General features: G+C 40.4%; 1 protein-coding gene across 1 annotated transcript; it reads right to left on the bottom strand.

Annotated features, from left to right (window-relative positions):
* Positions 1-19,426: 19,426 nt before the first annotated feature.
* On the bottom strand, positions 19,427-22,162 carry LOC149081355 (uncharacterized). Its single transcript, XM_089238325.1, has one exon. It carries the CDS (start codon positions 22,160-22,162, stop codon positions 19,427-19,429), a length of 2,736 nt encoding a protein of 911 aa, XP_089094451.1.
* Positions 22,163-23,418: the final 1,256 nt, after the last annotated feature.

The following is a 23,418-nucleotide window of genomic DNA, read 5'->3' as shown; positions in this document are numbered from 1 at the left end:
ATCGCATCGCAAAAGGCGCAATCAGAAATTTGAGTGATCAAGGATTGAATCAAATGACAAGAAGGGCAGAGCACCTCATTGCACTCCGGCAGTTCAATACAGTCAGTCTAATTTCTCCGAGACGTCATTAATTGGGTTTGGGATTCATCCTGCTCCTCGCTCGCAAACAGTGCCACCAGCGCACTGTCAGGGTGAAGACGCGGCGATCTCCTTACCGGCGCTGGTACCGGAGTTGCAGGAGCTGGAGGAGACGGATCCCTTATCTTCTCGGGATGTTCCTCAAGGAATTTCACCATTTTTCTTATCTTTTCCTTTGATTCTTCTCGACGTAGTATGCCAAGCATCCATGGTCTGTGTAAATGGGCAGCCGGCGAACAGAAGTGAAAGGGCATCGTTTCTGGACAGCATGTGGCGTAGTGCAGGGGCGTGCCAGGCTCAAGACAAGAGCATTTATCGCTGGCAATCACTTTAAAGCGATGTAAGGTTGCCGGGAAAGGCCCATGACCGGTGACAAATAAGATGAGCTCTCGTGACCAGCCCCTGCTCCTAGTATCTACTTTCTTTATAACTTCGTGAGTTGATCTTCCTGACGCCTCCGGCATATCCCAATGCAATTGCCAATTTGCTATCATGTCCCTCCAGAGGAGTGATTTTGCGTGAGAAGCTGGGTATAAGAGTTCGTCGTAAAAGACTCCGGTATTGGTCGCTTCTTTGGCCGCCGCATCCGCAAGCTCGTTTCCCCACTGGCCGTTGTGGGCTTTTACCCAGGAGATGCGTATTGATGGGTGAGATACAAGTATACTCCTTATCTTTCTCGCCATTGCGTTTTCAGAGAGCGGGTTTAGAATGGCCTGGAGACTTGAACGGCTATCCGATCTTATTACAGTCTGCCTCCTGTTTGTAGCTGCATCCAGAGCTGCTGTAAATATAGCGAGCATAAAAAAATGTACTGGTACACTTTGATATATACTAGTAATTTCTTTTAATTTAGACTAACAGAGCAACTGTTAGAATATATAGGTAGCTTTTCTTCATAACAGAACTTTCTATTGCACATTTAATTTTACATATATACATCAAATTTAATAATATATATATTTTAATGTTTTAATTATTCATCAGTAGTTCATGATACAACTACAAAGTAATCTCGAACACCTTTGACTTGAGATGGGGGTCCTGGGCAGGGAAAAGTAAACAGAAGACCTCAACTTGGGAAAGAATGTCTGATTTTTTCAACAAAGATATTTTGTTTAAATGTGAAGCAATAAATTAGTAGGGCCTACGCAGAAATGAGATCTAGCTCGAACAGCCCCTAACGTTTCAAAAGCCTTAGTTGACAAATGAACTTCCCCAACATAACCTTTCGTTAATTAAACTGTTCCGTTTGGGTATATAGGATTTTATGGTGACTTTTAAGCATGTGGCAATGATGTTCACAAGCTATTTTTTTTAATGGGAGCCATAAAAATAGTCTGTTTTTTTTTTCTGACTTTCTCAAACTTTTTCATAGTGACGAGTTAACCGAAATCAGCGCCGAGTAAACGATGGTTCAATAACATTGTTGTCTATGAAAGCTGGAAGGACCTGAAGAAAAATGACGACTCAACCAGAGTGACGACTTATTAGGGTGACGACTTAACGAGGTTTTACTGTAGTTCTAGAATTACTTCTTTCATTAGAAACGGATTTTCATCAATTCAAAACTTGCATTAATTCTTGTGTTAATTTTGATTCAATTGTGTGTTGTATAGATTCATTTTTAGAGATTACTGTCACAGTATTGTCCAATAGATATTTTTCAGCATAAATGTGTATTCTGTGATAATGTATGATTTTTTTCGGATGTTGACTCCCCCTGACCAACACAAACGTATGAAATTTAGATAATTTTAAAATTTAATCAAAATAAACACCAAATATTTTGGGGCGAAGCTCAACATGACTCCAAACATGTTTAAGAATTCTCGCTCCTGAAATCGTTAGGGCGCAGTATTATTTCCAGTTTATCTTGTTGCGTCCAAACACCTCGGCTAACCACCGGACTTTTTTTTTTACTCACACATTATGATATTTCTATCCTCTAAAAATTTTAATTTTGTAAAATTATAAAAATACTTAGTTTGTCCATTAATACCAATTAAAATCTGAGTAAAGATCTCTTGAATCAGCGGATCCAAAATATTTGTAGATCGCCGCAAACAATGAAGGAAAATCAAGGAAACAGTTATTTTCTGGATATTATGCTGAGGTTAACTCGGAAAGAAAAATAATCATGTCTCCGCCTGGACCCAGGCCCTCGTGTATACCGGGCAAGCATGCTACCATCTACACCACTGGAGACACGATCCTGCCTTCCTTATTTCACGCACTGTGGCGTGAGGCGCTGAAGTAGAGACATCGGAAGCGATGACTTTTCTTTTCGGGTGCACATTGGAATTTGTGCATAAACATTATTTTTTTGCAATTATTTTTCTCCTTCACCCCTGATTCAGAGTGCTCATAGGCAGCTTAGATCCATTCTTTGGTGGTTTAATCTAGAGCCCCATAGGATATGGCTATAAAGATGCCTTCAGTTCGATCCTCACAAGTAATCGATGGGAGAAAATATGAAAGAAAAATTTGAGTGACCATTAATCGAAGTTCTACTGTATGTCATTCAAGTAATCAGTAATTATATGTAAAAAAAAATCTGCAATTTGGTCATGAATTGAAGGAGCGGTCAAAAATGGGGCTCAAAAAAATGGGCTCATTTGAATGATATCAAGCACTATTTTTGTAAGAATTCACTATAAATTACACCTTTAATTTTCCAATTCAGCCCGTAAGTATTATTTTTAAATAGTCGCTTTTATTTTCATATTTCCACATTTCATCGAGAAAAATTACGAAAAATATAAATGGATCGTAAATGCAAAAAAAAAAAAAAAAAAAAAAAAAAAAAAAAAAAAAAAAAAAAAAAAAAAAAAAAAAATATACTGAACATTGCAGATTTTCGCCAAAAAAATTCGAGGAGCTAAGTGAATTTTAAAAATGCCTTTTAAAAGATTAAAATTTGCTAGAGAAGGGGTAAAAGTAGCCAATTATATAGTTAAAAATCACTGAAAATGTCTAAATTCTGGGGAACAACAGAAAAACACTGTGGTTTCCAACTTCAAGACGCGAATGTGAGCCGATCTCCCCGTTTAAAAGTCTCGCCACAGAGAGCAACAGGCCTACAACGTAACAAATATTCAATCATTAGACTTCACCCACAATTTGAAATATAGATGGCAGCACTGAAATGTCAAACACAACACTAGCTACACACTCAGACTGTTACGTGCACTCACTTTGTTCCAGACTCTGCCTCGAGGCTGGGCTGGAAGAGATCTCGGCAACGGGATAAGTCCGATGGCAGAGCCCCTGGCGTTCATTCATTCAGGGAACAGAAAAATACAAAAAATCGAAATGAATTAAAATGGATTCAAAGAAAAAATATAAACGTGAATTTTACAAATTTGTGATGTAATTATTAGCATAATGTGGTTTTATAGACGATGAAAATTATAATTTACAATAAGTTAGCACATTCATATATTTTCTTCCAATATACATCGTCGACTTAAATGATAATTTTATATAGGAATACATTTCAATCATTATAATTTGTTTTTTTCGCAACAAAGATCGTAAGTATAACAAAGTAATTTATATATCATTCTCCGTATCTTCAGATCTATGTGATAAATAGGATAATGTTTTGACTCTGCTCTCTGTCAAGTGGACTGTCACTGTAAATTGTCATTTTCGTCGTGACGCTTTCCGTTCGAAATACTGCTTGATGTGACAAGTAGTATACTGGTTTCCTATCCGTGTTCTCCGCTTTTTTGGCACTTTCTCTATAATCCCTTGATCCAAGTAGTTCTCTAGTACTTCATGATACTGAGCAAACAAAGTATCGTATTCTCTTTAATCGTTTCTCTGCGACACTAAAGTTATCATTTAGGTCTACCCAATCTCTCTTCCACGGTAGACTAACTTCATATCGTCCATTTTTGAAACGTACTGTTTTGTCAAACAACTCTTTGGCTCCCTCTGTTTCCTTGAATTTAGGATCCTCAGTTATCCCAATCGACTCCAGTCCCCAGAACTTCGCTAAACTCTTTTCAACCTCATTCCGATAACTCGTTAAATGGCAATGAAGATTGTTGTAGGTTGCCGCATTCTGGAATGTCCCTGTTACTATCCAACCGAACACAAGATGCTTGAATTATCTTAGGCTCATTCTTTACTTTTTTATGTGGTTGTTCTCTAATAACTCGTAAAATATTTCTGCACACAGCAATACGTCTGTTTTTCTCCGGGTCATTGAAGTTGGGATCAGCGTAACTCAAGTTTCTAGGAATGTCAACGCTGGTCAAATCCAAACATTTAGACGGTGTTAAATCTGTTATCTTTGGAACAACTAAAAATAAAAAAAGATCGAGTTTTTTACTATAGTCCCCTTCCCGGTTAGCGATTATCGATGTTACTTTTTTCCTTACGTTCAGACTATAGTCATTATTCAGTCAATAGGAATGTTTACAGTGTCTCTCCGAAGTCGTAAAGAGTCTGTCATCTCATTACTGACAGAACTGACTTGAGAGGTGGCGTCGAGTAAATACCTTGAGAAATACCCCACCAGCTGGCCTCTGAATGTAAACTATTGCTGTTGCCATCAGAACGCATCCTCTTTTCTCGCTCGAATGTAAGCAATTACCAACACTGGAAGGTGCGGCACATGCGTCTGTCGTTTCCTCTTTCTTGTTGGTCTCACAGACCTTGCTTTCTACTTTTCTTTTCAGTGGGGGACTCTTTTTGTTTTGTTTTTGGTGGTTGTGCATTGGCATTTACGACCTGCAAAATTCAAAATTTTAATTTAATGACCAGTGGCCATTTATCCCGACTTTGTCAAAAATCTTTTCCCCCATCACTTTCATGCACACACTAAATCACATACAAATACGCTCTCGTCTTTCCCTTCACACGTAGTCCTCCGAGGCTACAATTTGTAAGCCCGCAGATGGCCCTTAAGGGCCAGGCTCAGGAAAATAAATTTCATTCTGGTCTAGTTGTGCATCTTCTCTATGGATTAATGAATGATGCTTCTTCCCAAACTTACGACATCTCTTATCGCTGCCGCAGTCAGATACTCTATGGGATTACAGACGGTTTAAATACAGTTTTTACTTCATAAATGTTCTCTCTAATAGAAAGGTCACGAAAGATTCTACATTTATAAATCGAATGACTTGCTTTGCAAATGGGGCAGGAATTTTGCTTTGCATTCGCTTTTGCTATCAGACTTTTAGGTTTTGAAACCGCATCAACTTTAGGTATCGCGTCGGAAACTCGCTGAGTATTTTCCAAATACTTGATTGCTCTTTTGTAAAAAGTCAACAAATTCTTTCCATTCCGGAAATTCCGTGTTTCTCAGCGACATTTCGAACCGCTTGCGTGACTCACGGTCTAGCTAAGGCAAAATAGCATTAACAAGCAGTATCCGAGTTAGCTTATTTATCTCAAGGCTTACAAGTTTGAGCTCTCTGAGATGTCTCGGGATTGTATTCAACCATTTTTCGAAGCTCTTTAGCTGACTCATGATGTATTTTCTCTAGGTTAATAGCGTTGATATGTGTGTCAGCGATGAACCTTTAGTTCTAAAATCGCTTCTCCAATTCTCCGGAAATCGAATCGAAAGTATCGTCGACCGTTGCGACAAGTTTCGTTTCTCCTCTTAGTGAGGCTCGAAGATAGTGAAGTTTATATATATATATGAGCTTCATTCCATGATTCATTATCTATAATTAAAGATTTGAACCCCGATTTTAATGAGCTCAACTCTTCTGGATTTCCGGAAAAACTCGGCAAAGGAATTTCCGACAACTTCACGGTTGCAGGTTGAGCGACCTGGTATCTTCAGATTTGATTTTTAATTTGAAACTAAGCATACGTACATCAAGTGCGTCTAAGTTCGCCTCCATCTCCTCAGTTTGGTCGAAGGCGTCATGTAGTTGTGCGCCCGCTAACAAGGCTACTTGTCCCTCCAAGAGTTCATCGATGCTCGTTCGAATATCCTCAATTTTGACGAATTGTTGTAAGAGCACAATATCTGTTTCTTACTTTCTCACTTTCAATGATGTTTTGTAGCACAGATTGGTGGCTCATGTAATCCTTCTTATGATTGCTTGTTCCACGAGTGCGGTTGAGTGTTGTTTGGTCCATCTTAATTTCAATTTCTCCAAAAATATTCCAAAAGCTTTGACTCCGCTCTGTCAAGTAGACTGTATCTCAATAAAGTTCTCACTCATTGAAAACTTAGAAAAATTTAATCTTACGCTATTGGAACGTACAACTCAAGAGAGCGACGGAAGGCCCGTGCTCCTTCTCTCATACTAAAGCAGAAACTCTCTCTTCTTCTCCCACGCAGTGGGAGGATTTGATGCATGGCGCAGTTTGGCAGCCTTAACAGATAATAAAATTAATAATCCTTGGATATAGAATTATAGTGCAATATACGATCAAATGACTATCATTTTGTCACAGACATAATAAAAGTATATTTGGCTGAAATTTCTTTTTATGTTTTTCAGAGGGTGAGTGTAGAATTTCAGACTTTGAGACCTAATAAAATTTAAAAAATTTTAGTTTGCCATTTTTTATTATTTTTTCAATGCTAATGATATTGAATTGGTCTAAGAGTTTATCGCTGAATGTGAACATTTATTTCCACGTATACAGAAAGTAAGTATTTGAAAACAACTTCTTTCCCCCCCCCCCGCCCTGCTAAGGGATGCATGTTATTCCAGCTATACAGTAAGACACTAATTATCCAAGTTTCGGGTTATGAATGGCAACTTCCATGAAGAGATTCCAAAAATTAGGTGTGTTAGCATGACGAATACGGGGAAAGTATTTTTCGACAAACTGGCTCTCAAAATGAGTGCGCCAGTGTTTGAAAAAGTGGGTGATATCACCCCCTTGGACATGACCTCTTTATTGTGCAGCAGGGCCCCTAGGCTAGAATTTTCGCCGGGGGGCGCAGGTTAGAATTTTCACAGGCCCCAATGTAGTAAATCTAAAGTATAAAAAAAAAGATAGAAATCGTCCCAGGTCCCTAGACTGGAACCCTGTCAGCCCCACCCTTGAGAGGGACTATGTCTTTGGTGTGTGTGTGTGGATGAACTAGGTTGAATGCAACCATAGATAAAACATAGGGCCCTATGTGTTGGCTCAGGAACAGTATCGAATAGCGCTTTTTCTCTCCTGCCTAGATGACGACACCACGCGACTCTACAATGGTCTGGATTTGACGTCCGAAGATTATCGAATGGTGTCCGGCATCTTGGAGAAGTTGGAAGCTTTCGTGATCGGCCAGACGAACGAGACTTATAAGAGGGCCCGATTCAATAAAAGAAGTCAGGCTCTCAGAAGCCAGATTAAAGTATGCGGTTACTGCGATAAATGTAAGAACTCGCTACTTCGAGATAGAATCGTTGTCGGAATCCGAGTTGCAAATAATTATGCAGAGCTCATTAAGCACAGCCCCGGCAAATCGGGCAAGACCCGGATGAGACTTATCCTGAACTAGAAGACGAGTATGTTGAATTTGAGAAGTGCATTGATGTTTGTAGGATGGCAGACAAAGCCACACATGAGGGTGCAGTCCTGCGTTCACCTGCTGAGGTACATGCAGTCAAAAAACCCATCAGAGTTTCACAAGATCGTAAAAGCTATGAATGCAAATATTGTGGGCTTGAGCATCCGATGAGAAAGGAATCTTGTCCCCTGCATGAAATCACCTGTGCAAAAAATGCAAGAGACCTAACCACTTTGAGACTGTGTCATGTCTATGGCTAAAGCGAGGGGCCAGACAAAAGTAAGGAGATCGTCCAAAGCTAAGCGGATCCGGCAGATCGGGCAAGACCCGGATGAGACTTATCCGGAACTGGAAGACGAGTATGTTGAATTTGCGCCTTTTTGGTAAATACGCGTTCTGCATAGTGCGTTCTCTATGTTAACGGACGAAGAGTGGTGTTCCAATCCGACGCAGGGACGTCCACTAACTTATTACCGAGGTCAAACGTAGCACCGAATACGCCGTCTCGTCACAAACTGAAAATGTAAATTAATTCAGAACTTATTACAAGCGGTTCATGAAAAGCTGATGTACATAACCTCAAGATTGGGTTGTGACACACAATGGACTTTGTGATAGTCGACTCTATAATCACACACACAAACACACATCAGACTTTATTCGGGAATTATGGACAACTGCCGGTAAATTTAATAAAATTTAATTAGCTTTTTTCAGTGGCATTCCTGTTCAAATTTATCTGGAGAAAAAGAGCACCATGCATGCAAATGTAACCTGGGGGAGAAACCGTATGCAAATCTGCATCACGGTGAAGAAAAGACGTGATGCCAGCCCCGTGAAGTTATTCTAAGGTGCAACCGTTGTAACAGTTGTAACGTGCGGGATATTGGCGCACTTTAGTAATACTAGAAAAAGCAGACATGCATTTCATTTACGGAGCTACAAACGGAAGTACCACAGAGGCAGTACGAATGTGAGGTGAGCGTTTTCCCCACAGGCGGTTACCATATCCAAAAACATTTGCGCGCTTGCATCGTCGACAGCTGTGCGAAACGGGGCCAGCTTACTTCACCGGGCTGGCGCAAAACCTCCTAGAGATAGAAGGCCTCCGCACTCAGCTTGTGACGTCAGTAAGCAGTCCATTTTACCTCAGAATATTCAGGGAAAAAAAATTCCCTGCTCGACCCAGTATCATCGTTGCGAGGAAAAGAAATGATCAGACTCAGAATTGGTGATTTCTATGCCCCACATCCAATCACTACGCAGTATTTTTGAGGCAATCAGGAAGATTCTGAAGAAACGAAACAGGATGCCGTGATTCAAAATGTGGCAAACTTGCTAGGTAGTCTGAATGACGTTTATGGCAAACAGTGCAGATGCCTTCCATCTCTAGGAGGTGATGGCTGGCGTCCGTTCCTTCTATTCACTGTGACGCAGATTTTCATACAGTTTCTTCTTATTTCTTTCAGGTTACATTTGCATGCATGGTGTTCTTTTTCTCCCGATAAATTTCAACAGGAATGCCGTTTTAACGTTTGCGGAGCGGCCGTTGTACTATCGCCTCTTAAAGTTTTACCACATCTTTTCTGAATCACCCTGTATTTGTTTGCAGAAATTTGCAGAAATAAGTCATATTCATATATTATCTCTTTTGCAGAGGAGTAAGTTGATGATCATCTTGTTTTGTCCCTTCTATAATTTTCTAATTTTACAGTTTCGTTTTACGATTTAGAGGACTTTTTTGGACTTGCAACCGCATAAGATATTTCAATAATAACCAGGGTTAAAATTTAAGTCCGTTTCAGCTCGAATAACTCGGAAAACGTTGGTTGCAGAAAAATACTCAGAATTAGAAAAAGTACCCGAATAACGTGCTCATATCAGATTATAAAGCAGTATATGTACCGAGATACGAAAATTAAGGGGTTGGTGCACGCAAAATTTCCAAAAAATATATTTTCGAATTTTTCAGTTTTTAAATACTGTGAAATTCTTTGCGTCTAACTGTGTGTTCAAGTTTTTGTTTTACCTATACTAGAAGTATTTTTTAAATCTTTTAGTATAAAATGCTGGCTGGCAGTGTATATTCCAATGTTTTTCACTAAAATGCGTTTTTTCTCAAAACTAAGTTTTTTTGTAAGATAAGGAAAATTTTTTCTCACACCACTCATTCAAATGCCTTGAAACCTAATGTGTCTCTCAACACTATGCTGTTACATACTTTTACACGGGGTTTTTTTTCATTAAAATTATTTTAAAAATCTTTTATGGCAACAAAATACGGATACATTTTGTGATTTTTAAAAGAAAAAAAAAAAGTTGCATGTTGCTCAAGTTCAAATTCATCCGAATCTATGTATGTTGCAACTGCTTTATCAGAAAGATTTGTTTTCCATTTTGTTTATTCCAAAAAATGGATGTTACATTTTTCTTTTCCAATCTCATGTAACCCTATTTTAAAATATAAATTGTGAGCAACTACACAGGGTGTTTCGTAAGTCCTAATTCGGTTTTTTATCTCATCAACCATTTGTCGTAGAGATGTTTTGTCCCAAATAAGAATAACTTTCGTGTACCAGTTTTGGGACTGAAAATACAATATGTCACAAAATAGAAAATAAAAAAATTATATGTCGTCAAAAACTGATTATGAAAGTTATTCGAGGATTATGTCACCCTCCGTTATTCATACAAAGGCTTTTAACAGCTGGCTGATGCGAAGATGTATTTTAGGAAAGAGAAAAAATTCAACTGCCCCAGCGGGGAATCGAACCCACGTCTTTTCACTTTCCGGGTGAACGCACTCGACCAGTGTTTCCTTAACCTTTTTCAGCTCATGGCCCCTGACGGATCACATTTTTTTCTCGTGCCCACCCCCTTACCCTCATCCAAGAGTGAGATACTTTCTATTTTTTTTATTATGAATGAAATTTTAATAAATCAGGGCTATCTCTAGAATCCTGGCTAGGCACGGATTCAAATGATGGATTATCATCTCCGCCATGAGTCAAATTATATGGTAAAAATGGGTTTGTGTAAAATACGGGACGATCCAACGAACATGCACAATAAATCGACCCTCCCAACACATCAACCGTTGCTCTGGCGGCCCTCCATACTAAGCTGGTACTATGATTTTCACATGTAAGCTGTTCTTACATATGAAAATCATATAGTACCAGATCGCATATAGTGCAGTCCCTCTCCCTTCATTATAGACATGAAGACCCTGGTCATGCCCACATAGATCCAAGGGTTAAGATGCCCCTGGTTCTATGGACGGATCTGATGAATTCTGAAAGAAGTAACATTTTTCAACCATGTTTCACTTTTAAACCTTTTCTCTTTACAGCTCTCTATGACTCCCTTCACCACCTGTCGTGGATCACCTTTCTTCTGATTTTCTCCCGTGGGCCCCCTAGAATATCCCAGGACCGTAAGGGGGCCATATGGCCCCAGGTTGAGAACCACTGCACTGGACCAGTGTTTCTTAACCTTTTTATGCCCGTGGCCCCCTTTGAACCATATTTTTTCTCGTGGCTCCCCTGTCTTACCCAGTCTTCGACCCTCATCTACAAGCAAGATCCTTTATGCGTATTGAATTGATTTTTTCAGTGAATTTATACTGAACGAAAATTTTGCAAAGAAGATTGGCCTCCACACTACTGGCCTAGAATTTATTGAGCTCTCTTCTAGGCCGAGTTCTATTCAGGGCCGTCTCAACATCATAAGCCCCCTAGGCAAAGTGATGCTATGGTAGTCCCATACTCAGCTGGAAATAAACAGCCTACATATTTCCTGCTTATTTTAAAAATTTATTGTACTATGACATGAGACCCCCGGACATGACACCTCACAAGAGGGCGACTGATAGAGCTGTAGCCCGGGGCCTGATATGGTTTTCATCATATTTTTGTTTTCACGTATAAATTTAATTGTCTGTGAAAAATCTAGCCGAGGGCCTGAGAAAAACCCCATCCTAGCGAATCTGCTGCAAAATGTAGGTGGTGAGGCCCGGGTGGGTCCATGCCCATGACGGCCCTGATTTTATGGGTGGTTTTGTTTGATTCTGTAATGTATAGTCACTTATATAAAAGCTTTTTATTTCTTCACACATTAATGTTTCCTCTCAGTCCCCCAAACCACCTGTCATGGACCCTTTCTCCATTTTCTTCCGTGGCCTCCTTGAAGTATCCCAGTACCACTGGGGGGGGGGGGCATATGGCCCCCGGGATAAGTTGCCATCTGGTGGCTTTGTCAGCAATTGTGAGCTTTAGCCTGAGTCAGGTCCGACGACCGTCCATGTACGGTCCCGTTCGGTGCACGCGAGCTCCAAGGAAAGATTACAAAATATATTATAAGAAAGATATTCGTTACATCTGTAGTCTAGGGCGTTCACCCGGAAAGTGAAAGGACGTGGGTTCGATTCCCCGCAGGGGCGGTTGAATTTTCTCTTTTTCGAAAGTATATCCCCGCATCCGCCAGCTGTTAAAAACCTTTGAAAAGGAAGTTATTGTCCTGCCTCTCTCTTCCTGAGGCAAACAGAAGAAGTTCCACGTTTCTAAGTACAATATTCGCTGAGACATTTGAATTCAGAATCGCAGAAAAGTTGGGAAAGAACAGCATACAAATGGAGAAAAGAAGCCTTGTCCGTTATTTATGCTGTCATTTTCTTCGGTTTTTGAATTCGAATGTATCAGCGAATTCAGCATTTGAAAACGGGATTTTTCTTCGTTTTTGGTCAGAATAGACATGGCAAAAACTCTCTGTGCGTGTAATTGATTTTTATTTTACTTTATTTTTTCCAGGATGGACTGTTCATAAAAAATTATTAATTTTTAAATTGTGACACCTATCTATTTCCACTCTTAAAACTGGTTCAGAGCATAGGCGCAGGGGGGGGGGGGAGTGACCAGACCAACCCCTCCCCTCAAAGCCACCAAAATTTTTGAAAAAGTCCTAATATCATTCCGTGGGAAAAAAAATTAAATATCGAAGGAAATAGCCCTTAACATGTTATATTAAACGATTTCTGTGTCAATTTACATGCTTTCTGAAGGTGGGGGTGGCAACTCTAAATTTCTCAAGAAGGCAATTTTGGTACCCCTCTCCAAACATCGATTCATCGTACGCCCCTGGTGCAAAAGGATTTCTGAACATATTTGGAGCATTTTTTTGTAATTTCAGCCATATTTCTACAACGAGCGATTGATTAGATAAAATCTGAATTAGGACTTACGGGACACCCTGTGCAATCGTATTTGTTCGTCTCTGTCAAACTTTAGTGGCCAGTTAACCGAAATTACTGAGGAGTAAACTAGGGTTTGTTTTCTGTTCCTAATAAAAACATGTTTCGTTTGCCTCTTTCAGTTGTCGTCGTCGTCGTCCGCGTGCTCGTCAAGAGGCGCCGAAAATAAGCCTGATAGATTACGACGGAAAGATACCCACACCAACTATGTGGATTATCGATCAGTTTATAGAGCTAAAATTCGATTAAAATCCCGTTGGCATTAAAAAGTTCGTATTCATGTGTCTATTCTTTCAAATATTTGACGGGTGAACATGGCAACACTTTAAGCCAAAAAACAATTCAAACACCGGATTTTTCATGTTAAAGAGTCAAGCCGCCTGGCAGCCCAATAGTTAGGGAGCTAGCCTCTGAGTGTGCAGGTCTGGATTCCAATCCCGGTTCGGAATGGATGTCTACTAACACTATCGAATTCCCTAGGTAGACCTTACCGATCTATGAGAATACGTGAGGATCACATTATTAAGAAACATAAGTATGTACACAAAAAATAATAATAATTAGCAATGCTTTAGAATGTTGTCAACATGAAAAGTGCCTATTTGTCCTCTAAGTGTTCAAAAGAGCGCGTTATGAGGTCACCGATGTGAACGCCGACGTGAATTTTTTGATCGATTATGAAAAATTAGTGTTTTGTTTTCCTTTTCACCAAAATCAATTTCGAAAACGACGCACGAAAACACAATTACATACAAAAAAAAGCCAATATAACGAAAATACAACATACAATTAGGCATACCTACGTACTCCATACAGCGCATATCATCACATCTATTGGAATTAAAAGAAACATTTACGTGGTATGTCTTGAAGTGAGTTTACCGTATTCTCGCGGCTAATTAGGTTTGCCAGAAAAATTGAAAGATACTGGTTTTTCATTTTGGAATAGTGGGCGATTCCTCTTTCATGCAGGTTAATTGCAATAATAATATATGTAACATATTTCAATTCACTGAGTGGGACCTACTAGTTCTGTGTTTGCTTGGTGTAAATAAATATTAAAAAATTCGTCAGATCGAATGTGATTATAAAACCATCCTACTTCCTATAATAAACTCTCAAAATAGATTTTTTGAACTTGTAAATTTTTCGGTTTTGACTTCTGGTGCTCCCGTCAAAGACATCTTGAGTTTACGACACTTCGTTGTCTACAGCAGCGGTTCTCAACCTTTTTTTTGATTCGCGGAGCCCTTTCTGGCATATAATTTCTATGGCGAAGCCCCGTAGACCCGTAATAATAAAAATAACTGATTTATTTTTATTATTCTAAAGTAATTATAATTTTTTTTTTTCAAATATCTGTTTTTTTATATTTTCCTGGAGTGGCCGCGGAGCCCTTCAGGAGCGCGCACAAGGAGCCTCAGCGGCCCCGTGGAGCACCGGTTGAGAACCGCTGCAGTAGGGTGTAAAAGTAATCCGTGGACAATTTTAAAGATGTCTGTTTGTTTGTGTTGAAACTCACGCATTTTTTTTTTAAAACGATGACGGATAACAGAAACTGACGGTTGAGCGAGTGACGGTTGATGAGAAATAAGAATAAGTGAAGGAGTGCTGAGCGCAAGTGAGTGGAAAAATAAGTAGGTGAGTGAGTGAGATTTTTTCAGTGGGTGGGTGAGCAAGTAAGTAAACAGATGAGCGTGTGAAAGAGCAGGTGAGTAAGTGAGTGGGCAGGTGAGCGAGGGAGTGAGCTGGTGAGCACATGAACACTTTAGTGACTTACTAGCTTGTTCACTGGCTGATTCACCAACTCATTCGGTCCGTCACTCGCTCACATATTCACTCACTTGCTCAATCACTCGCTCACACATTCACTCGCTCGCTCAATCACTCTCACTCGTGACGAACTGTTTGTCCGTGAAATTTTCATATTGGTGAATTGCGTGGCGAGACGAATTGCTGTCGGCGAATTTTCCCATGAATCGAGGATATAAGATATTCTTCAATAATGACTGATTTGCATAATTTTTCAATATTACTTCAATATTTTCGCTGAACGACCTTCTTAGAACGACCACGGTTGTTACGACAACTCGGTTATAGCGTCGATAAGTGGCGGTTGTAACTAATTCTCATAGAGAATAATGTTAACGAACCTTGCCCTTTTTATGTTTCTCTATTTTCAACAAGAGGTTTAGTTGAAGTTTTGAAATCAATAATTAATATTATTTACATGACTTATAAATTATATCATGATAATTATGACTCAGTATGACTATAATTAATTATAATCACATAAATATATTCATCCCACGTTATTGTCAATGAAAATGCAACGACCCCGCGGTTATAGCCACTCGTTTTTTTTCCCCGTTAATCAGTGTTCTTTATAATGATTAGGGTGATCATGTTACGGTAAATGTGATAAATCCGTTTATTTTGCGTAATCACCTACCATTTTTGTAAGTTTGATAAACTTCCCTAAATTTATCACTTTTACCGTCGATTATGCATAATACCCAAGCGTCGTCCATGAGAGAATGAATCATACTAAATTCATCACATTTGCCGGTTATTATGGACATTTCGTCGATTATGGATAAATTGGATATTATCGGATAAATCGGTCCCATTTCCGTGTGATAACATTTTATTATCCAGATGACTATCGGAATCAGATATAATGAACTCTGATTTAGCGAATTTTTCCGAACATCTTCGAAATAGCACCTATAATTAGCTCATATTTGACGAATTCTGAAACCTGACCTTGATATAACAAACGCCTGTTTGACAAATTTTACGATTGTTACGATTTACATGCAATGAATCTTTTTCCCCAACGTTAGGTATAAGAAAACAGACGAACATTCCCTGGATGTAATCAGCTCTAATCTCAACAATTTCTTGAGAAAACGTCATCAGCATGGAAACAAAAGTGACGCTTGCCGCCTGGCAGTCGAGCCGTTAGGAAGCTAGTCTCTCACTGTGCAGGTCTGGGTTCGAATCCCGGTTCGGGCATGAATGTTTACTAACAAAGTCCCTGGACGGATCATGCTGATCCCTTGGGAATACGTGAGGATCACAAATTTAATTTAATAATTTAATTCGTCGTTGTATCCGAGGTGGTTGCATTTTATCGACGCTATAAGCAATGTTCATTGACATTATTCTTTATGGGAATGAGTACGAACAGTCAATAATTACAGCCGAAGTCGTTATAACCGAGTTTGACTGTACGTTGAGAGTCACGCATATGCACACAACACGTTTGGATTCACAAATTCCTTAGAAATTTCCCAGAGAAATGTTTACGAGATGCATGTGTGGTTAAGTAGTACGGTAAAATCCCTCTTAACGGGGACACTCCACTGATGGAGTCACCCCTCTTTTACGGCCAAATAATATTTTCCCTTGGTGTAATAAAAATATACCATTGAAATCCTTGATAAACGGTCACCCATTTTTTACGGACGAATTTTATTCTCGTCCCACCAGTGACCGCAAAAGAGAGGTTTTACTGTACTTAATCGTCTCATTAAAATTGCACTAGTAAACAAACTAATACTTTATAAATCTCTTAAGCTAAGCAAATGGGTGGCTTTACTTAATGGGCGACTTCCTTGGATCAGCGTGGAGTCACTTCGGTTATAACTGGAGAAACCGCGAGACACCCAGACTGACGCAAAAATCAACGTAAGCACTTCGCCCCCCCCGGGGGAGGGGGAAACCGGGTATCTCAGGTAAAACCAGAATTTATGGATATGCCAAAGATTAAATGTAGTGCATCGTAATAATTATGTTAATCGAAGAATCAAGTGAAAGTCAAAGTGCAACGGACACCAATAATAAATTATAGAAAGTTGTGTAAAATCATATCACAGGAGCAATCAAAAGTTTGATCGATCAAGGATTACATGACACAGGGGTGGAGCACCCCATTCCGCTCAGACAATTCAAACGGTACTAGTGTCCTCTTGTCGAAGCAGTCAATTGACGGTGTATTGATAACTCATGTGGTCAATCCTATCCATCCCGATGAAAGTTTTACGGGAACCACAGAAAACCATTATAATAACGACGCTGCCGAAACACGGGAAGAACCACTCTTTTTGTGCTAGGTGCATTTTCTTTAATTAATGTATATTTGTTAATTATGTACACGTATTATATTACATCGTATGTATAATTTTGTTAGCCAGCTCTTCACATGAGCTGCTTACATCCTCTCGTTTGTACCTTCCCTCCTAGAATGTCCCTCTTTTTTTTGTCACCTCTCTTTGTCCACCTTTCTCTCTCCTCCGTCCCTCGGCTCCTGGTATGCAGCTGTCCAGTCCCCCGATCTGACCCTTGACCCTTCCCACGCTTTCGTCGTGGAGGGTCATCACGGATCTCACACGCCCGAACACAAGTAAAAACTCTGCCTTCATGGTTGAGTTTTTCTTTCTTCTCCTTGCGCTGTTGTTAGCACCGTAGTATGCAACGGACTTGCCATGACTCGGACCCTCGGACACTCTTTGTTTATGCTGGCATACGTATTTCTCACGTCGAGATGGTGTAGAGAGAGAGAAAGAGTCCTGGTGATTATGCTTCTTCACCCCCTTTTATGACGGGATAGCCTTCTCATTAACGGACTCTCCTCGTTTTCTCTTTCTTCCAATGCAACAGTTTCCCAACCAGCTGGGAGAATGGGTGTTTCTTTTCCTTTTTTTTTTCTCGCACACACATAACACTGGACCCTTTTCTTGCAGTAATAACAGAGCGAAGTGAACAGTTTCCCTCACCCCAAGAAAGCTGGATACTGCATATACCAAATAATAATACTAATAAAAGAAACATTTACTGTATTCTAATGATCTACTTATAATTTATATGAAAAAAATTATCATAACTAGACTTATTTACAAAAAAAAGATTTACTCTTTTACAATTTAATCCCAATTTTCTCTACTTAACCTCGATAGAGCATCGGCTCCCAAATGTTGCGCTCCTGCCTTGTGAGTGATCTTTAAATTCCATCTTTGCAGGGCTAAGGACCACCGTAACAATTTTGGACTTTTCGGAGTCGTTTCGGTTAAGTATTTCAAAGGATTGTGATCCGTTATAATCTCCACGTTCAGGCCATGGATCCATTTTTCAAACTTTCTCAACCCAAATAATACGGCCCAAGCTTCTTTCTCTATACTGGCCCGTCTCTTTTGGGTGTTGTTCAGCTTCTGGCTCGCGAAAGCGATAGGCTGGTATCTGCCTTCAACCCCTTGAGTTAAGCAACAACCTACTGCTAAGTCAGATGCATCAGTGTGTAACTGAAACGGCAGTTCTAAATTTGGCGTTGCCAGCCTGGTCACGTTGCACAGGCGTTCTTTAAGTTTCTCGAAAGCCGCATCTGCCTTTTCATCCCACGGGATGGGATTTGAAATATTGGATTTTGTCAGATTTGTCAGGGGAATCGATAACTCTGCAAAATTTTGTATGTAATTTCTATAGAACCCCATAAGCCCAAGCACTGATCTAACGTCCTTCTTAGTGACTGGCTTCTTTAGTTCTCTTATAGCAGCAATTTTCTCTTCATCTGGAGCGTGATTCCCCCCACCTATCTTATGTCCCAAGTATTTCAGTTCCTTCTGAGCAAACTTACATTTATCTAATTTAACTGTGAAACCTGATTTCTTTAATTCTTGGAAAACTGAAATGAGGTGGTGTTTATGTTCTTCCCAGCTGTTAGAAAAAATTATGATATCGTCTATATATGCTTGTGCATACTCTTGGTGGTTTCTCAGAACGTTATTCATTTCCCTTTGAAATGTCCCTGCCGCACCGGATAATCCGAATGGCATTGTTTTCCATTGATATGTGCCGTTATGAGTGGCAAAGGAAGTCAAATGTTTACTGCCCTCATACATCTTAATTTGCCAATAACCACGCAACATATCTAAACTTGTTAACCAGTTTGCCGCTCCAGCCGTATATAGCAATTCTTGTGCATCCTTCATTGGGTAATTAGGCATTCGTGTAATTGCGTTTAGCGCCCTGAAATCAACGCATAACCTTACTGATGAATCCTTTTTAGCCACACAAACGACCGGATGTGCTATTTCGGCTGTGGATGGTTCAATCAAATTCAATTCTAATAATTCCTGGACTTGTCGGTTTACCTCATCTCTATATACCATGGGAATACTGTAACAATGGGGTTTCTTTTGAACCGCCCCTTCTACTAACTCTATTCGGTGTTCTCCTACCTTGGCAAGTTTTACTGGACCTTGAAACAACTCTTTAAATTCTATTAGTAATTCTTTCAATTCCCGTTTTTCCCTCGGTCCCAAATTAGAATTTTTTAAATCACATATTTTTTTCTCTACTGCAGCTTCCTCCCCATTTACCGGTGTGAATTCTACCTGTCCGAAATCCTCCTCCCCCTCGAAAATTACATTCACTGCGTTTGCCCTAATTACATATTTCCGAATTTTGTTCTGATGCACATGTTTGCGACTACCGTCTTCTAGTTCAACTATGAATGAATGTTGGTTCTTTTGTTCCACAATTGTACCTGGCCCTTGTCATCGTGAGTATAACTTATTAGTGGAATCGGGAATCAACAGTATAACCGTATCTCCCACATTAAAAGTTCTATCTGTTGACCTCAAGTTGTAATATTTACCCATACGTTCCTGCATCACCTCCGAAGTTAGCTTAGCTAAATCTGCTGCATTTTGTAGTCGGTCCTTGAGTTTCTGTAGGTATAGCGAAGTGGGCATAGTGTTCAGTTGAGCGTTGTGATATTTTTCGGTCCAGGAAGATTTCAAAATCGATAACGGACCTTCTGGGGGTCTACCATACAGTAGCTGAAACGGTGCCACCCCCGTTGTACTATTAGGTACTTCTCTATAAGCCCATAAAATGTAGGGTACGTGCTCATGCCATTTCCTACCCATTTCTCTTATGGTATGATGCAACATACGCTTCAACGTTTGATTAAATCGTTCCACCAATCCATTGGATTGTGGATACTGAGGGGTCGAAAATCTTGGACTTACACCAAGTGCTTTTTCGAACTCTTTGGTCAAAGACGAATTGAAATTCGTTCCATTATCCGACGCTATCACATTGGGTATCCCAGTTCTAGAAAAGATTTGCAACAACGCCTCACAAGTACTTTTTGCCGATAAACTACCTAGTGGAATGGCTTCTGCCCAACGTGTATGCTGGTCCACTAAACATAAAATATACTTATGTCCCTTCGAACTCGGTGGATCTATGGGACCAATTATATCCACATTTACCACTTGGAATGGCAGATCAGGTCTTGCCACTGGGGTAATAGGTGCTCTATCTTTAACCTTTTCTCTTCTCGTTAGCTGGCATGCATTACACGATTCGCAGAATCTTTTGACCTCTGTTGACAAACCATCCCAAAAAAATGAATATTTGATTCTTTGGCTTGTTTTTCGTGCCCCATTGTGTCCTCCGAACACTGAAGAATGGGCTAAATTGATAACTTCTTCGCGCTTACACTTAGGCACTACTAGCTGCCCAACAGCTTCTCCTAAAATATTATCCTTGTGAAATAATAAACCATCTACCACATAGTAGCCCGATTTCTTATTTCTTGCCGCTTCCCAAAATTTCACTAAATCTGGGCAATCCTGTTGCTTTTTTGCGAACCTTTCGGAATTTGATATAGTGTTCTCCGAATCCTGAGGGAAATTACTGATATCCGCCTCTTCAATGACACACAACCCTAACAAATTTGAATCCTTTTCCTCTCCGGCTGTTATTCGTTCTTCGCTGGTATCTCCTAAGGTCGGATAATCCACATTTTGTCCCTTCAGTTCTTTTAGTGTATTGGGGTGTATGATCATTTCCTCAATCAACTCCGGGGCTACAGCACACAATGTTTCTTGGTGTAACACATTAGTGTTCATCCCTGAAGCAATAGCTACTGGCAATTGTACCAACGGAACCTGAACAGCATTTCCGAAAGCACCTTCAAGATAAATGGTTGCCGCCCCCTCTAAAGTTATCCCGGGAACCACATCAGCCCTCACGACAGTCATTTCGCTTCCGGAATCAACTAACGCCTGTACCAGTTTCCCGTTAATGCTCAAAGCACACCTTTCGAGTTCATTAAACTGGCTATTACAGCTCCTTAGATACCTTTCCCCGGACACTCTGGCTAAAACTGCCCCCTCCGGAACCTTACCTTTCCCCGATAAGGCTTGGTGCACCCCTGTTTTTCCTGATCTCGGATGTCCTCCACTTCCCCCTTGTCCCTTCAACTGTGGGCAAGCCTTTTTGAAGTGTCCCTTCAATCCGCAGGAAAAACAGCTCCTGTCACCCCTTACCTGTGAAGCTTGGTTCCAAATTTGGGAGTTTTCTATGATATGAGGGTCTCTCAATTTTTCCTCATACCTATCCATTCCTCCATAGTGCCTAGGTTTCTCTTTATTGAATCCAGAAACCAAAAATGATTTGTTCTTAGCCAGGAAGTACTTGTCGCACTCCTGGGCTATTCCAATGGGTTCCAACCATTTCTCTTTGCTCGTATTCAGCTGGATATGTGCGCCAGTCTCCCGATCTAGGGTGTTGATCAGAGCATCGACAACGATCAATTTATTAACCTTTTCAATCGTGTCGGCCCCCCTAAGTTTACAGTAATGTTCCCACCCTGTGATCAACCTGGATGCGAACTGTACGTGGTTTTCCTCTTGATACCGTTTGGATTTCCTGAAATTTTCCAAGCATGCCTGCGCAGACGGCTCATATTCCCTGAGAATCAACATCTTCACATCTTCGTAAGAGACTATCGATTCCTCTGACAAATGAGTCAAAATATTTGCCGCTTTACTGCCCAGCAATGTTATCAAAATTTCGGCTTTCAACGGCTCTGGCACATTTTTTGTTCTAAAAGCTCTCTCCAAGCTGAAGAAGAACAAATTCCAGCCTTCGGACTTCCGCGGTACCTCCACCGTCAACGCCCGAATACTTTTCAGATATGTTTCAACGGAACCGCTTTCTTCCGTCCTATGAGATCCATAGCCTGATCTGATTTTTTCTAGCTCCACCTCATTAGCGAGTCTCAGTTTTTCTAACTCAAGTTGTTGTGATCGCTTTTCTTCTTGTTTTCTTTCCTCAACTATAGCTTTTAACCGTTCCTCTACTGCTTCTTCCTCAAAATTTTTACTTTTAAGTATTAACTTTCTGAGTTCAAATACTATGGCATTACCGGGATCTTCACCCAATTCTTCGGCAAGTACCCTTAAATCACATTTTTTTGCTTTCATTAGAAATGACATGATGAAATACTATTAATGTTAATTATACTCTATCAAAAATATTTTAAAATTAACCAAACAACTTGAATTTATCTCATCAGATCCAGCAATCTTAAGGTTTCAGATAAACATGCCACTCACCCCTTATTTCCAGGATCTCCATACAGCCTTGTTGTTCCAATGCGCCAGTCCCTTGTTGAAAACTCTTTCGCACTATTTCACGTCAGTTCGTCCTTTCGGTGTTCCGTCGATTCCTCCGTGCTGATTCTACTACTGCTGACATCGTCACTCCTCTATCCAAGACAATGGATTCTATCATCCCACCGCTGCCACCAATATAATAACGACGCTGCCGAAACACGGGAAGAACCACTCTTTTTGTGCTAGGTGCATTTTCTTTAATTAATGTATATTTGTTAATTATGTACACGTATTATATTACATCGTATGTATAATTTTGTTAGCCAGCTCTTCACATGAGCTGCTTACATCCTCTCGTTTGTACCTTCCCTCCTAGAATGTCCCTCTTTTTTTTGTCACCTCTCTTTGTCCACCTTTCTCTCTCCTCCGTCCCTCGGCTCCTGGTATGCAGCTGTCCAGTCCCCCGATCTGACCCTTGACCCTTCCCACGCTTTCGTCGTGGAGGGTCATCACGGATCTCACAACCATCTTCAGATGAACCAACTTCACCACCGGTGTGGTGACGGTAGAGTTCGATCCCGGGTTCTCGCATTCGCCCACCACAGTGGTTTAGTGTACATACCTACGTTTGACTGCAGTAGTCTTGAATGAAACGGTTTCTGCTCAGCTCTGCGAACCCTTAGCCCACCACCTCAAAACCCGGCACCATTGGCACAGTGACTCGAAACAACGAGCCAGTGATACCATTGCCACGACGATGTTGAGTGTAAGTGGCTGAGCAACTGACCTCCAAATGCAGAGAGGACGAACGCAAAGGGTTCGCTCACTCAAACTGCCGGGGGTCGCGATGCTCGGTACCTCTCTGGTCCGCAGAGCTAAGCCAAACTAACAGGGGAGGAAGAACAACGAACCACAAAAACATCAAACGAAGACATTGGGAACCCTTCCCAGAGCTACCTAACCGTGTCAATGCCCACGACCGAAGCCCTAAAAACTGTGATTCTTACCTGAATCTAGATTAATCCTCATACAGAGGCCTTCCTTCGAGGTTAGACGCAAACACGTCTTACCGGAATGGAATCTCCAACACGGAGGATTTTCAACAGACGTTTCAACACCTCCAAAATGTATTTTTA

The sequence above is a fragment of the Pholcus phalangioides genome, unplaced genomic scaffold (assembly GCF_987345545.1).
Source record: "Pholcus phalangioides strain wild (caught in Gottingen) unplaced genomic scaffold, Ppha-v1.0 ptg000010l_1, whole genome shotgun sequence".
Lineage (NCBI taxonomy): Eukaryota > Metazoa > Arthropoda > Arachnida > Araneae > Pholcidae > Pholcus > Pholcus phalangioides.
Note: the sequence above shows the minus strand (reverse complement) of the source record. Positions and strands in the feature narration are given on the sequence as shown.